Here is an 11,463-nt window from a genome sequence, read left to right as displayed (position 1 = left end):
GACAACTTGTTAATATTTAAAAAGATATCCGAACAAAGGCAGGATGCACTTTTATGTATTCTTGACAAAGCTCCATGGAGGTACAGCAGAAGTGTTTCATTCATTGTAGGCTTGAATTTAGACAATCAAACAAACAACAAAAACAGAAATGAAAGTGAGAGGCTGCAGAGAGAGAGAGACAGTCTGAGAGCTGCAGCAGGACTGAGGCTGGAGGAGCAGTGAGCGCACCGGAGACACTTCATGGTTTCACTTGGTTATTTATTATAACCGCCTCAAGGAGGCAGTGAGGAGCAGAGAAGAGGAGGAGAGAGGAGGAGGAGAGAGGAGGAGAGAAGAGGAGGAGAGAGGAGGAGAGAAGAGGAGGAGAGAGGAGGAGGAGAGAGGAGGAGAGAAGAGGAGGAGAGAGGAGGAGAGAGGAGGAGAGAGGAGGAGAGAAGAGGAGGAGAGAGGATGAGGAGAGAGGAGGAGAAGGAGGCGAGAAGAGGAGGAGAGAGGATGAGGAGAGAGGAGGAGAAGGAGGCTGTTATAATGTTTGCTAACTTCTCCTACATGACATCAGTCTGCTCACAGCAGAGGAGTCACACAAAGCTGCTGACATGAGCGTGCAAACATGCAGTCAGTGTTATAATGCTGTAAAAACATCACTGTAGGAAGAGTTTGAATTTAATATTATTATATCAGTGTTTACCAGGGACGTGCACATGATTATAGAGAGGCAGGGGCTCAAAGTCAGAGAAGGACAGTCATTGTTTTCAGGCCTCAATAACAATATGTAGATTAATTAATGCAAAATTAATAAACAAAGTACTTATAGAAAGCGAACTACGTAGCTGTATATCCTGTGTAGCTGTGAGCGATACGTGATTACCATTTATTTTGTGTCAACAAATTACTGTCATCATGAGTTTATTCACATTATCATGATACTGAGGTTTGGCAGACATGAAATTCAACTGCAGTTCTTAAAAAGCAATGAAACACTGGGTTATTAATAGGCTATTTATTGCAGGGCAAACGCCTAAAAATGTGACAAAACCAAGAAATGAGTACTGTGAGTGTCAGTAGGAACAGCAGTGTTATGTGTGGTGGAGTTCTCCACGAGGCAGCTTCTCTCTCAACACTGTGTAACAAGGAAATGATTTTGCATAACAGGAAATCATTTATTCATTAAAAAAGACACAAAAGGGGCATTTTTTAATATGAGGCAAAAAGAGCAGGGGCTCAAACACCCCTTGGGTCTTATGTTTGCACGTGCCTTATGTTTTGCACGTGTTTATAATCAATTTTGAACCATATTTATATGTATAAACGTGTCTATTCTATTTCTTACCTTTTTAATGATATTGTTGATTTTTAACCATTGTTATTGGGGTTATTTTGTAATGTTAGGGTTCTGTCCTTTGGCTGCTGCGGCAAACAAATTTCCCTATTTGTGGAACAATAAAGAAATACTGGCAGTTGTCCAAAGAATTGATATGATATCTTATCTTAACTTGTGATTTAACCCTTGTATATGTGTTTGTATATATGTTTGTATGTATGTTTATATGTTTGTTTGTCAATATATTTATATATTTTATATATTTCCAGATTGTCGACTTTATTATGTTATTTTATTGTCTACTTTAATATTTTATTTATATCTTTATCTTCATCTCTTGTTTCCATTCATGTTGCATTTCTGTTTCTACTTTCCACTGAGCACATGTAACAAAAACATGAATAAATTATTCTGGTTCTGGTTCTGACTCTGAAACAGCCCCTGGTGTCCTATAATAAACCTTTATTCTCACATTTATAATCAAAGACATTGATTATGCGGATAAATACGCGCTGAGCTCCATCCTGGCCCTCCTCTCCTGCACACGTCGCTCCGCTGTTATAAAGCCGGTGACAGATGGTCGGCGCTGCTGCGGTGCTCTCTGGGTAATTACGGCCGGTGACGTCAGCCTCCTCCCCCACACGGCCGCTCAGTGCAGCTCCTTCGCCGGTGAGAGATTGGTCGGACAGCGCGGCTGCCATTTGGCGCAGATTTCAGCTACCATCCGTTAAAACAAAAGTGCGTCCAGTTATTTATTTATCGTCCTGTTCTGTGAATCTTTCCTTACATTTTTTTGTTCCCGTCACGATGAGCTCAATTAACGTCAAGAAGCTGAAAGTGAACGAGCTGAAAGACGAGCTGAAGAAGCGGAATCTTTCGGATAAGGGGCTGAAGGCCGAGCTGATGGACCGCCTGCAGGCCGCCTTGGACGACGAGGCCCTGGTCTCTCCGCTGGACCAGCAAGCCGCGGGGAGCGAGCAGGCCGCCGACCAGGAGGGCATGGGCGAGGAAGAAGAGGGCGATGATGGCCCGATAGAAGAAAGCATGGAAGCCAACGAAGACGAGGAGGAAGAAGAAGAAGAGGAGGAGGAGGAAGAGGAGCCGGAAAATGGAGGCGACGGTGATGGCGTTGCCGAGGACGAGGAGATGGGTGAGGGGGAAGAGGACGCGGACGGGGAAGAGGACGACGAGATGGATCCCATGCTCAAGGGAGATGTGGACGACATGGAGAAAATCGAGGCGGAGGATGGTGAGCCCGGGGACCAGGCTACAGAGGGTGAGTCGGCTCCGTTTGCTCTGGAATAATGTGACTGGCTGGATGGTCTGTGGCTGGGTGTCGGTTTTTGCTATATAACGTTAGCGCTAATGCTACCGCGGGAGGGAGCCGGCTGGGAGAGACTCAATTTGAATGCGTAACCGCACAGCAGCGTCCATGTTGAGCTAGATACCGTGACCTCACTTGACTAGCGAGCGTTAGCCACAAACTGAAACAGTTAGCCGGGTAGCTAACTTAGCGCTAGCATCGGTCACCACCTTGGTTAGCTAATCATTTTTCCACCGATAGTCCAGTCCTTAAAGGTTAACGTTATCATTTCATTATCTAATGTTGTTAGATCTAGTCAACGTTAAGAAGTGATAACTACGCTCCTATTTAGGCGAAGTCCGGCGTTTCTATTTGCTTGGTTAGCGTGTTAGCTTGCCAGCTAACCTCATTTTCTTTGTCTGTGGTGCAGTGCTAACTAGCCGACCAACCGGTTAGCTAGTTCAGTGGTTCCCATATTGACGTTTAGCCACGACTGGGGGTGCAGGGCTAGCTGTTAGCTCGGTTAACTATGATACAACCTGCTTTAAAATGGTATAACGTGATAGTTACGTGTTTAAAAATGTTCAGAAGTTCAGACTAACGAAGATAATTGCAGCATTTATAGGGTGTTTCCTCCCGCTCCTGTCATGTTCGCGTTAATTACTCTTACTGGCGTTTTCCAGAATTACACGTTCATTTTGAATTTCTTAGGTAACGACTGTGTGCAAGTCCAAATGAAATTTGAATTCGTTAGGATGCTGGGAACTCCTGAACTAGCTAACCTCCAAAAGTCGTGCTGAAGCTGGGTGAGAGACTGAACTGAGCTGGTCTAACACGTGGGTAGTTTTGTGGTTTTTGAATAGAAAGTTTCGTCTTGTTGGAATGAATATGGGAATAAATGGGATTACAAATAAATGAATAGCTGCCAAGGTGATGTGGGGTGAGGTATGGGGGAGGGGAGGGGGGTCAGCTGAGGTCTAAGTAGGTTCCCCATCTCCTTGCATGATACATTTGTCCCTGAATACAACAGATTTGTATCTAAACCCTATTAAATAGAATATTCTCAGCCCTTTATTGCAGGGTTAATGTCCCTTTATGTTGCAGAGACTTGTTTTTTCCAGCCCCAGCACACACACTGTTAACTATGTTCATTTGGACCAGCTTATATTGTAATTTTATTATCTGGTCATTTAGGGTTGTTTCAATTCATGAAGTATATGATTGTGTTGTTAAAGTGTTAACATGAGGTGTTACCTCTTAGCTACCTTTTTTTTTTTTTTTAAATTAACATTGATGATTATGGTCGACAGAATGTAACTAATGAACGGGCTTTGTGGGCCAGAACCCCACTGCCAGTCCGACCTCTCTCTCACATCAAAAGGAGCACCTCATTCTATATCTTTGTTCTATTTTCAAAGGGGATGCGGACAAAGACACGAATGCTGATCAGAAGAATAAGAAGGGTGTTAAGAGACGCCGGGAGGAACATGGAAGGGGCTACTTTGAATTTATTGAAGAGAACAAATACAGCTGGTAAGGATGGGACAGAGCAAAAATGGCCTTCAGCATCCCTGAAGCGCCATCCATAGCTTTGTTGAACTGTATTGGCTTTAAGTGCCAATGCACTTACTACTAGCAAGAGGAAAACCCTCATTTTCAAGTACTATACTATTTATTAATGACCTTACTTTCACACACATGTTTTGAGGGTCATCCCTGACTACTTAAAGAGCCTTACCATTTACCTCTTTACAGTGCCCACTCACAGTTGTGTCTTTTTAAATGGACTGCATTCTGTAGCAGAAGTGCAACTATCAAGTCTCTATGAATCTTCACATCTGTTCCTCATGCCACTTATTGTTTTTGGAAAGCCCATTGTGTCCTTCAAGGTGAAACAGGCTGCTAAAAGAGAACAAACCCACAGGAAAGTAGCAGATGTGCACTTCTGAATGGAGGGAGGGTGGGGGAGACTAGCAGAGAGGCGTGGGAGGAGGGGTCCACTGCTGCAGGGTAGCAGAATTCCCAAAGTGTTTGGAACGTCCACGGAGGAGCTCGCTATTGACCGTCCATCGTTTTGCCTCGCAATGGTCTTTTTTTAATTTTTCTTTTCTTTTCTTTTCCTTTTTTTGTTTTGTTTGGTTGTATGATGTCCAGATGCTATTTCTGTCTCATGTATCATGTCTCGTGTGTGTTTGTTAATCATGATGCGAGTGTGGGAGCGTGTGCGTTTGCAGGTGACATCATGCATGGTGTGTTTGGAGGGTTGTGAGTGTGTGTGCATACCTGTACCTACTTCTTGGTCAGTGTTTTGTTTTCATTGCGCTGTTGACACTGTAAGGATCGACTGGCAGGAAATAGAATCTTTTTTAAAGAAAATTCAGATTTTAAAAAAACAACATATTGGGGAAAGTCTGGGGCACATCATAAAAGTTCAAGGTGCCAGAATTGATGTTACATTTTTCCTCCTATAAGTCGACAATCAGGTGTTTTGGGTTTTTTTGCAAGTGGCCATTTCAAACTGAAAATCGAGTTGTTTTTTTCCCCCCACTACCACTATATTTGCCCAAATACAATATCTGGATCATTAATTGACCCAAAGTGAAACCAGTGGCCCGTAGCAACACATTCATACAGGGCTCGAGGCTGTTTGAGGACAAATGCGATGACGGCTGATATTTGACATGTGTAGACTACTGCAGAGGAGGAGAATGGGACAGTGAACCCCAAATCTGTTTCTTCCTACTAATGAATTACTCCACTGGATCATTACTTCAGCCTGAACAATGCTTAAGCATCACTGAAATGTTAATCTTCACAACATCCTGTAGTTTCTTAAGCTTCCCACTAAGACATTAAGGTATCTGATCTCAAGCTACAGAGTTGGTAAGTTGCTGTAGCTCTCAGTACACTTCTGATTTGCTCATTTCAAGCAGCTACGCATGGTGATAACTTGTACTGCATAGTTACACAGAACAGTGCGCGAGTCTTGACCTTTCCATTTAGAGTTCCACACATGAGAAGTTAAAAATATAACTGCACCCGCCATTGCTTTGACTGACCCCCACAGCAGTCCTGGAGATCATAAACACTGATCTCCCAGGGGTGTGGTCTGCTTTGATTTGATCACTCTCACCAGTGGATAGCCTTGCATGTTAAGGCTAGCGGAGGAGCTTTCTTTCTGTGTATCTCTCACATTTTTTAGATTTCACTGGACACTGCAAGGTAAGTGATGTCTGCCCAGGCTCACAATAACACCCTTAAAAAACAAACAAACAAAAAAAACGTTTGGAGACTCGTTTTGCCCAACTTACTGTCTGTTTTGTACCGGTGCCCCTAGTCTGTCTTTCCACTTCTCTCCCCAAATATTTTTCAGAAAGTGTGGTACCCAAGACATCTGTATGTTCCATTCAGCTGCAATGACGTGAATATTCAAAATGACCGGTTGGTGTCTCTTTGCAGGGCCTCATTTAAGTCTCCTGTGCCCCCCCTGGAGGAAGAAGATGAGGAGTTTGATGACACAAAGGTCTGCCTGGATGCCTGTAAGTGCAAACTACTTCATTAAAAACAGCAAAGAAGACAGTGTGGCCGTTATCTAGAACATCAACCATACTGTGTTTATCAGAGACCTTAAGATGGATACACAAATTGATGGTTGTGCTTTTCCCTCCCTCTTGCTCCAGATAACTGCGACCTGCACTTTAAAGTGTCACGGGACCGATACAGCGCCTCGTCTCTCACTATGGAGAGCTTTGCTTACCTGTGGTCTGGAGGCAAGGGCACTTATGGTGTGAACAAGGGCAAAGCCTGCTTTGAGATGAAGGTACAGAACCATCTTTAGTGTTTTGTAGCCTTATGAATGGCTGTAAACAGCATCTGTAACCCAGGTGCAACTTGTCTCCTAGTAACATCATTCATGTGTTTTGCTTCTTGTCAACAGATCACAGAGAAAATTCCTGTGAAGCACATTTCCAGCAAGAACATGGAGATCCACGACGTGCAGGTCGGCTGGTCCCTGTCGACTGGCACGCTGCTCCTCGGTCAGTATCTTTATAAACACTTGAGCTGTACAGTCGTCAGTGTTTTGTACTGTTGACTGGGTCATTCAGTATAATTGGAATCAAGTCTAAGGGCAGCTGTAACTTTCCATTCACACTTGGCAGCGCTTCTTTAACATGTTGCCAAAATAGTTTCCACTTGGTCACAGTACACATGTGGCGTGCAGAAACAGAATTTCAGTTTATTTGCTGTCTATAAAGACTTAAACATGATATCATTCATATTGTGATACACAAAATGGTGACCTGGCCAGTGCAGCCATTTGCTATGATTCATCATGCAGAATATGTGTCGGGCTCAAAATACTGCAGTGTTTTTAAAGATATACTTAACAGTGCATTACACTAATTGGAAATTATATGTTAGAAATCTGTCCTTGTGTGAAATCTTTGGGTGAAGGTCTGCCAAATAACAGGACACTAAAACCTGAAGCTGCTGTGAATCCTCTGTCAGAGGCAGTCTGTCTCAAGAGCTCCCTCTAGTGGTTCAGGAGCAGCATGACACGTTGGTGCAAAATGGCTCCGGCTGCATCATAGTAATGGTGGCTGGCTTGATGCCAATAGATGATTCACACACCGTGACAACAAACTTTGACTAAGATGTGATGTGTTCATTCAGCAATATTCTGTATTCTGCCATCAATGTTCAGGCGAGGAGGAGCATTCGTACGGATACTCTGGGAAAGGCAAGAAGACCACCAACTGTGTGACCGAGGACTTCGGAGAGACGTACGAGGAGAATGATGTCATCTGCTGCCTCATTGTAAGACATGATGGGTGCTCATATTTGTTCAGCTAAATCAGATCATCAGTCAAAGTAGATGGAAGCCAAGTAATAAGAATTAAAGATGTGTACACCATGATTCTCTGTAGAATAATGTGACTACATATAAGTTGTTAGATTGACTGACTGGTAAATATTTCATGACACGATAAAACAACTTTTCATCTTGCTCTCTTTGTGTAGGACTTTGAGGGTGACGAGGTGGTGTTGTCCTTCGCCAAGAACGGCGGAGAGCCGGCCGTCGCCTTCCAGTTCAGCAAGGACAGCCTGAATGGCCAGGCCCTCTTCCCCCACATCATCTGCCACAACTGTGCTGTGGAGTTCAACTTTGGCCAGATGGAGACGCCGTACTTCCCTCAGCCCCAGGGATACACCTTCCTGCAGCAGATCCCCGTGGACGACCGAGTCCGGGGGCTCAAGGGGCCACAGACCAAGGCTGACTGCGAGGTGAGCAAATTCTTTTAAAGTTCTTTATTGATGTTCATAACTATAAAAATCAATGTTCAAATGTTTAAAGTCTGTATTGGGGGACCTTAATTCATTCTTTACCTGTCTTGTTGTGTAGATCATCGTGATGGTCGGCCTGCCAGGCTCAGGGAAGACCACGTGGGTGAAGAACCACGTCCAGGAGAACCCTGGAAAATACTACATCCTAGGCAGTGACACCATTGTAGACAAGATGATGGTCAGTACTGATAAACACAGCTACTGCTAATTGTGTCAGTCTGTTTCCTGCTGTTTTAGGTTTTGTTAATTAAATGATCGTTTTGTTTCTACCATTAAATGCAGATCAACAGCCTGAAGCGCCAGTCAAAGGACATTACAAAACTCACTGCCATTTCCCAGCGAGCACCGCTTTTCTTGGGAAAGTTTATCGAGATTGCTGCTCGCAAGAAGAGGAACTACATCCTGGATCATGTAAGTGTCTGGCCCTGAAACCAAGCACATCCATTATTTCAATATACGTATGTAGACAAGCTGGAGCGGATAACTGATAAACAGCAACCAAAAGGCTCAATGATGCCACCAACTACAACATTTTTAGTCACTGAACCATTTTTGATGCGCTCCATCTTGATTTAGCATTGATCTGGATGAGGTGGTGCCTAAAATGATCTGTGCCCAAGCCTTAAAATGTTTGACCTTAAAATCATTTTAAACCACAGGATAATTTAACCTTCTTCTCTTCTCCTCCAGACTAACCTGTCTGCACCAGGCCAGAAGAGGAAGATGTGCTTGTTCGCAGGCTTCCAGCGTAAGGCCGTTGTGGTCTGCCCCTCTGACGAGGACTACAAGCAGAGAGTCCAGCAGAAGGTTGAGAGTGACGGCAAAGAAGTGCCTGAGCACGCAGTCCTCAAAATGAAAGGTACGAAAGAAGGTTGGGGCCATGAAGTTCACTTAGTGGTTAAAACCTTTACTGGGTCGCTCTTTTTCTGTCGACGTCAGTGTTTTTTGAATCAAGTACATTTTTTTTCCCTTCCTTCCATTACAGGCTTCTACTCTCTGCCTGAGGAGGGAGAGAGCTTCAATGAGGTCATCTATGCTGAGATGCAGAAGGAGGAGGCTGCCAAGCTGCTGGAACAGTACAAAGAGGAGAGCAAGACCGCACTGCCTGCTGAGAAGAAACCCAACCAGGGAAGCACTACGCCAAAAAGAGGCGGCGGCCTGCGTGGTGGTGGCCGGGGTGGCAAGAACCAGTTTGGCCGTGGTGGTGGACCAGGACAGAGAGGTGGCGGCCGCGGAGGCTTCCAGAACAGAGGCAACTTCAGAGGAGGTAAGATTGACACTGTGAGATGTCATGAGACAAATATTCTGCTGTAGTAAACCTATAGGTGTTTCAGTCACATTCATCCTAACTGACACGGTTTCTGATCTTTCTGCAGCTCCTGGTCCTCGCGGTGGTTTCAACCGCCCACCTCGTGGCTTCCTGCCTCCCCCACCCTTCAGAGGAGCCTTCCACAGCCGTGGAAACTATAACCGCGGTGGCGGTCCTATTCCCAGCCTGGGCGGATCCCCCAGGGGCGGCCCGATGAGGGGTAACATGGGACCCAGGGGTGGACACATGAACAGAGGCGGCCCGATGCACAGAGGGAACATGAACAGAGGAGGTGGAGGCAACATGAACCGCGGTGGAAACAGGGGCCATCCTGGTGGACAGGTGGGTTTGATCCTGACACCTGTACGTCCTCATACCTGGTGATATTAACCACCGTGAATGATGCATCATCAACATTTTGTCTTTTTTTCTGTCTCCAGTATCATCAGAGAGGCGGTAACCGTGGCAACTTCGGCAACAAGAACGGAAACTTTGGTAACAACAGGAACAGCGGCAGCTATGGTGGCAACAGGAACGGCATGGACAAGGCTCAGGCCTTCAACCAGAGTTGGCAGCAAGGGGTCAGTATTCCTGCACAGACACACTGTCACACATGAAGTTTCAGGCCCAGATTTGACCAACGACACAGAACCACTCAATGTTCTCCACAACAAAGCAGTGTTTGATGTAGAACTACTTTTTGCCCACCTTACTATTGTAGAGTTTATTTTAATTTTCCAAAATGTAAAACTTGTGAATGAAAAACTTTCATAACATCTCACTTTTTATTTTAACCACATCAGTTCAAAAGCTTTGACTTGTATTTTCTTATTAGTTTTGTCTTCACTTTCAAATATCTAATGAGGAACAGTCTAAATGCATGTATACATTTTGGAAGACATTCCAGTGGAAGCACAAAGTAAACGTTGTGTCTCTTGTGTGTTCTGTTCAGTTCTGGAACCAGAAGCCGTGGAGCCAGCAGTACCAGCCTGGATATTACTAAGACACTTGTTCTAACGGACTGGTGGCCGACACGGAGACCCACCGCAAGCCACGGAACATCCCTCCGCCCCGCTTTTTGATTTCTTTTCCTAGAGCCCACTTTTAATAATCTAAAAAAAGAAAACCCACCAACTGACGACTAGAGCGATATGGAGCGAAACATTCCACGTCAGCGAGGAGACCAGCCCTGAGTGTAATTGAAGCTTTATATCTATATACATGTACAACGTGGGTTCAGTCTCATTCAATCATCTGCTTATTTCTTTTGTTGTATATTTCATTCTTTTTTTCTTTTTTACCACTTTTTAAATGACGTGCTTTTAAAAAGAAGAAAAATCTAAAATGTTTGTAAAATCAGGAACCAGAAACATTTTGCCGGCCCGGCAGATGTTAGGAAAGATTTTTTTTTTTTTCCTTCTTTTTTTTTCAGGGTTGTGTATTTTATCTGTGCTGTGATTTTTGTTCTGCTTTTTTATTACAAATTGTAAATATTTTTTTTTTTGCGTAGTTTGTATGCAAAGTTTAAGAAAACAGTAAATGATTTGAGAGGAACCTTGGCTCATTAGCTCAAGCATGGTAGGTGATTATATTGTTAGACTGTACGTGTCGATATAGTCCACTGTCAAACAGTTAAACTGAAGCTACGAATGAACTCCAGCCAGTTTCTGTCTTCTGTTCCCAGTATCAAATCTGTAACCTAAACTCCATAGACCTACAATAAACAACTTGTTGGCTTTTTTACATTCTTCCTGGCTTATGACTTTTGATTCAGTTCAAAGGTGTGTAAAAGACCTTTGATTGGGCCAAGTCCTAGTTTGCTACTTCAAACACGGAGGACGTCGGCCCTCTACGAGCCCAGTTTACACCTCGTTACTGAAGGATTCCCTTCAAGTGTCCTGTCTGATTCGTGGTTCCAAACCCTTTAGTTATTCTAATGTACATTTGCTTGAGAAAGTATTATAGTCAAGCCATTTTGAGGATATGAGTAAGCCATTTTTAGTACAGTATGCCTATTTTTTTTTTTTTCCTCAAGTCTTTTAATTTATTTTTTAAAATTAGGGCACTGACGACTACGCTTGATTCTCAGGAGGAAGTGTGGTTCCTAGATTGTCTTTTTAAACGGTTCCTTTTTAGTGCAGAAGACTTCTGAAAAACAAAACAGCACTGGTCAGTCTAATTTTA

At 43.9% G+C, this 11,463-nt stretch overlaps 1 protein-coding gene across 1 annotated transcript; it reads left to right on the top strand.

Moving 5' to 3' along the window:
• Nucleotides 1-1,901: 1,901 nt before the first annotated feature.
• hnrnpub (heterogeneous nuclear ribonucleoprotein Ub) lies at nt 1,902-11,463 on the top strand. The gene is made up of 14 exons (XM_037086038.1): nt 1,902-2,597; nt 4,043-4,157; nt 6,084-6,163; nt 6,305-6,444; nt 6,562-6,661; nt 7,330-7,442; nt 7,647-7,910; nt 8,029-8,148; nt 8,253-8,381; nt 8,661-8,829; nt 8,956-9,237; nt 9,347-9,621; nt 9,720-9,860; nt 10,232-11,463. The coding sequence occupies exons 1-14, from the start codon at nt 2,129-2,131 to the stop codon at nt 10,280-10,282; spliced, it is 2,448 nt and encodes an 815-aa protein (XP_036941933.1). The 5' UTR covers nt 1,902-2,128; the 3' UTR covers nt 10,283-11,463.

This window comes from Acanthopagrus latus, chromosome 22 (genome assembly GCF_904848185.1).
Source record: "Acanthopagrus latus isolate v.2019 chromosome 22, fAcaLat1.1, whole genome shotgun sequence".
Taxonomy (NCBI): domain Eukaryota; kingdom Metazoa; phylum Chordata; class Actinopteri; order Spariformes; family Sparidae; genus Acanthopagrus; species Acanthopagrus latus.
This window is presented reverse-complemented; position numbering and strand designations above follow the sequence as displayed.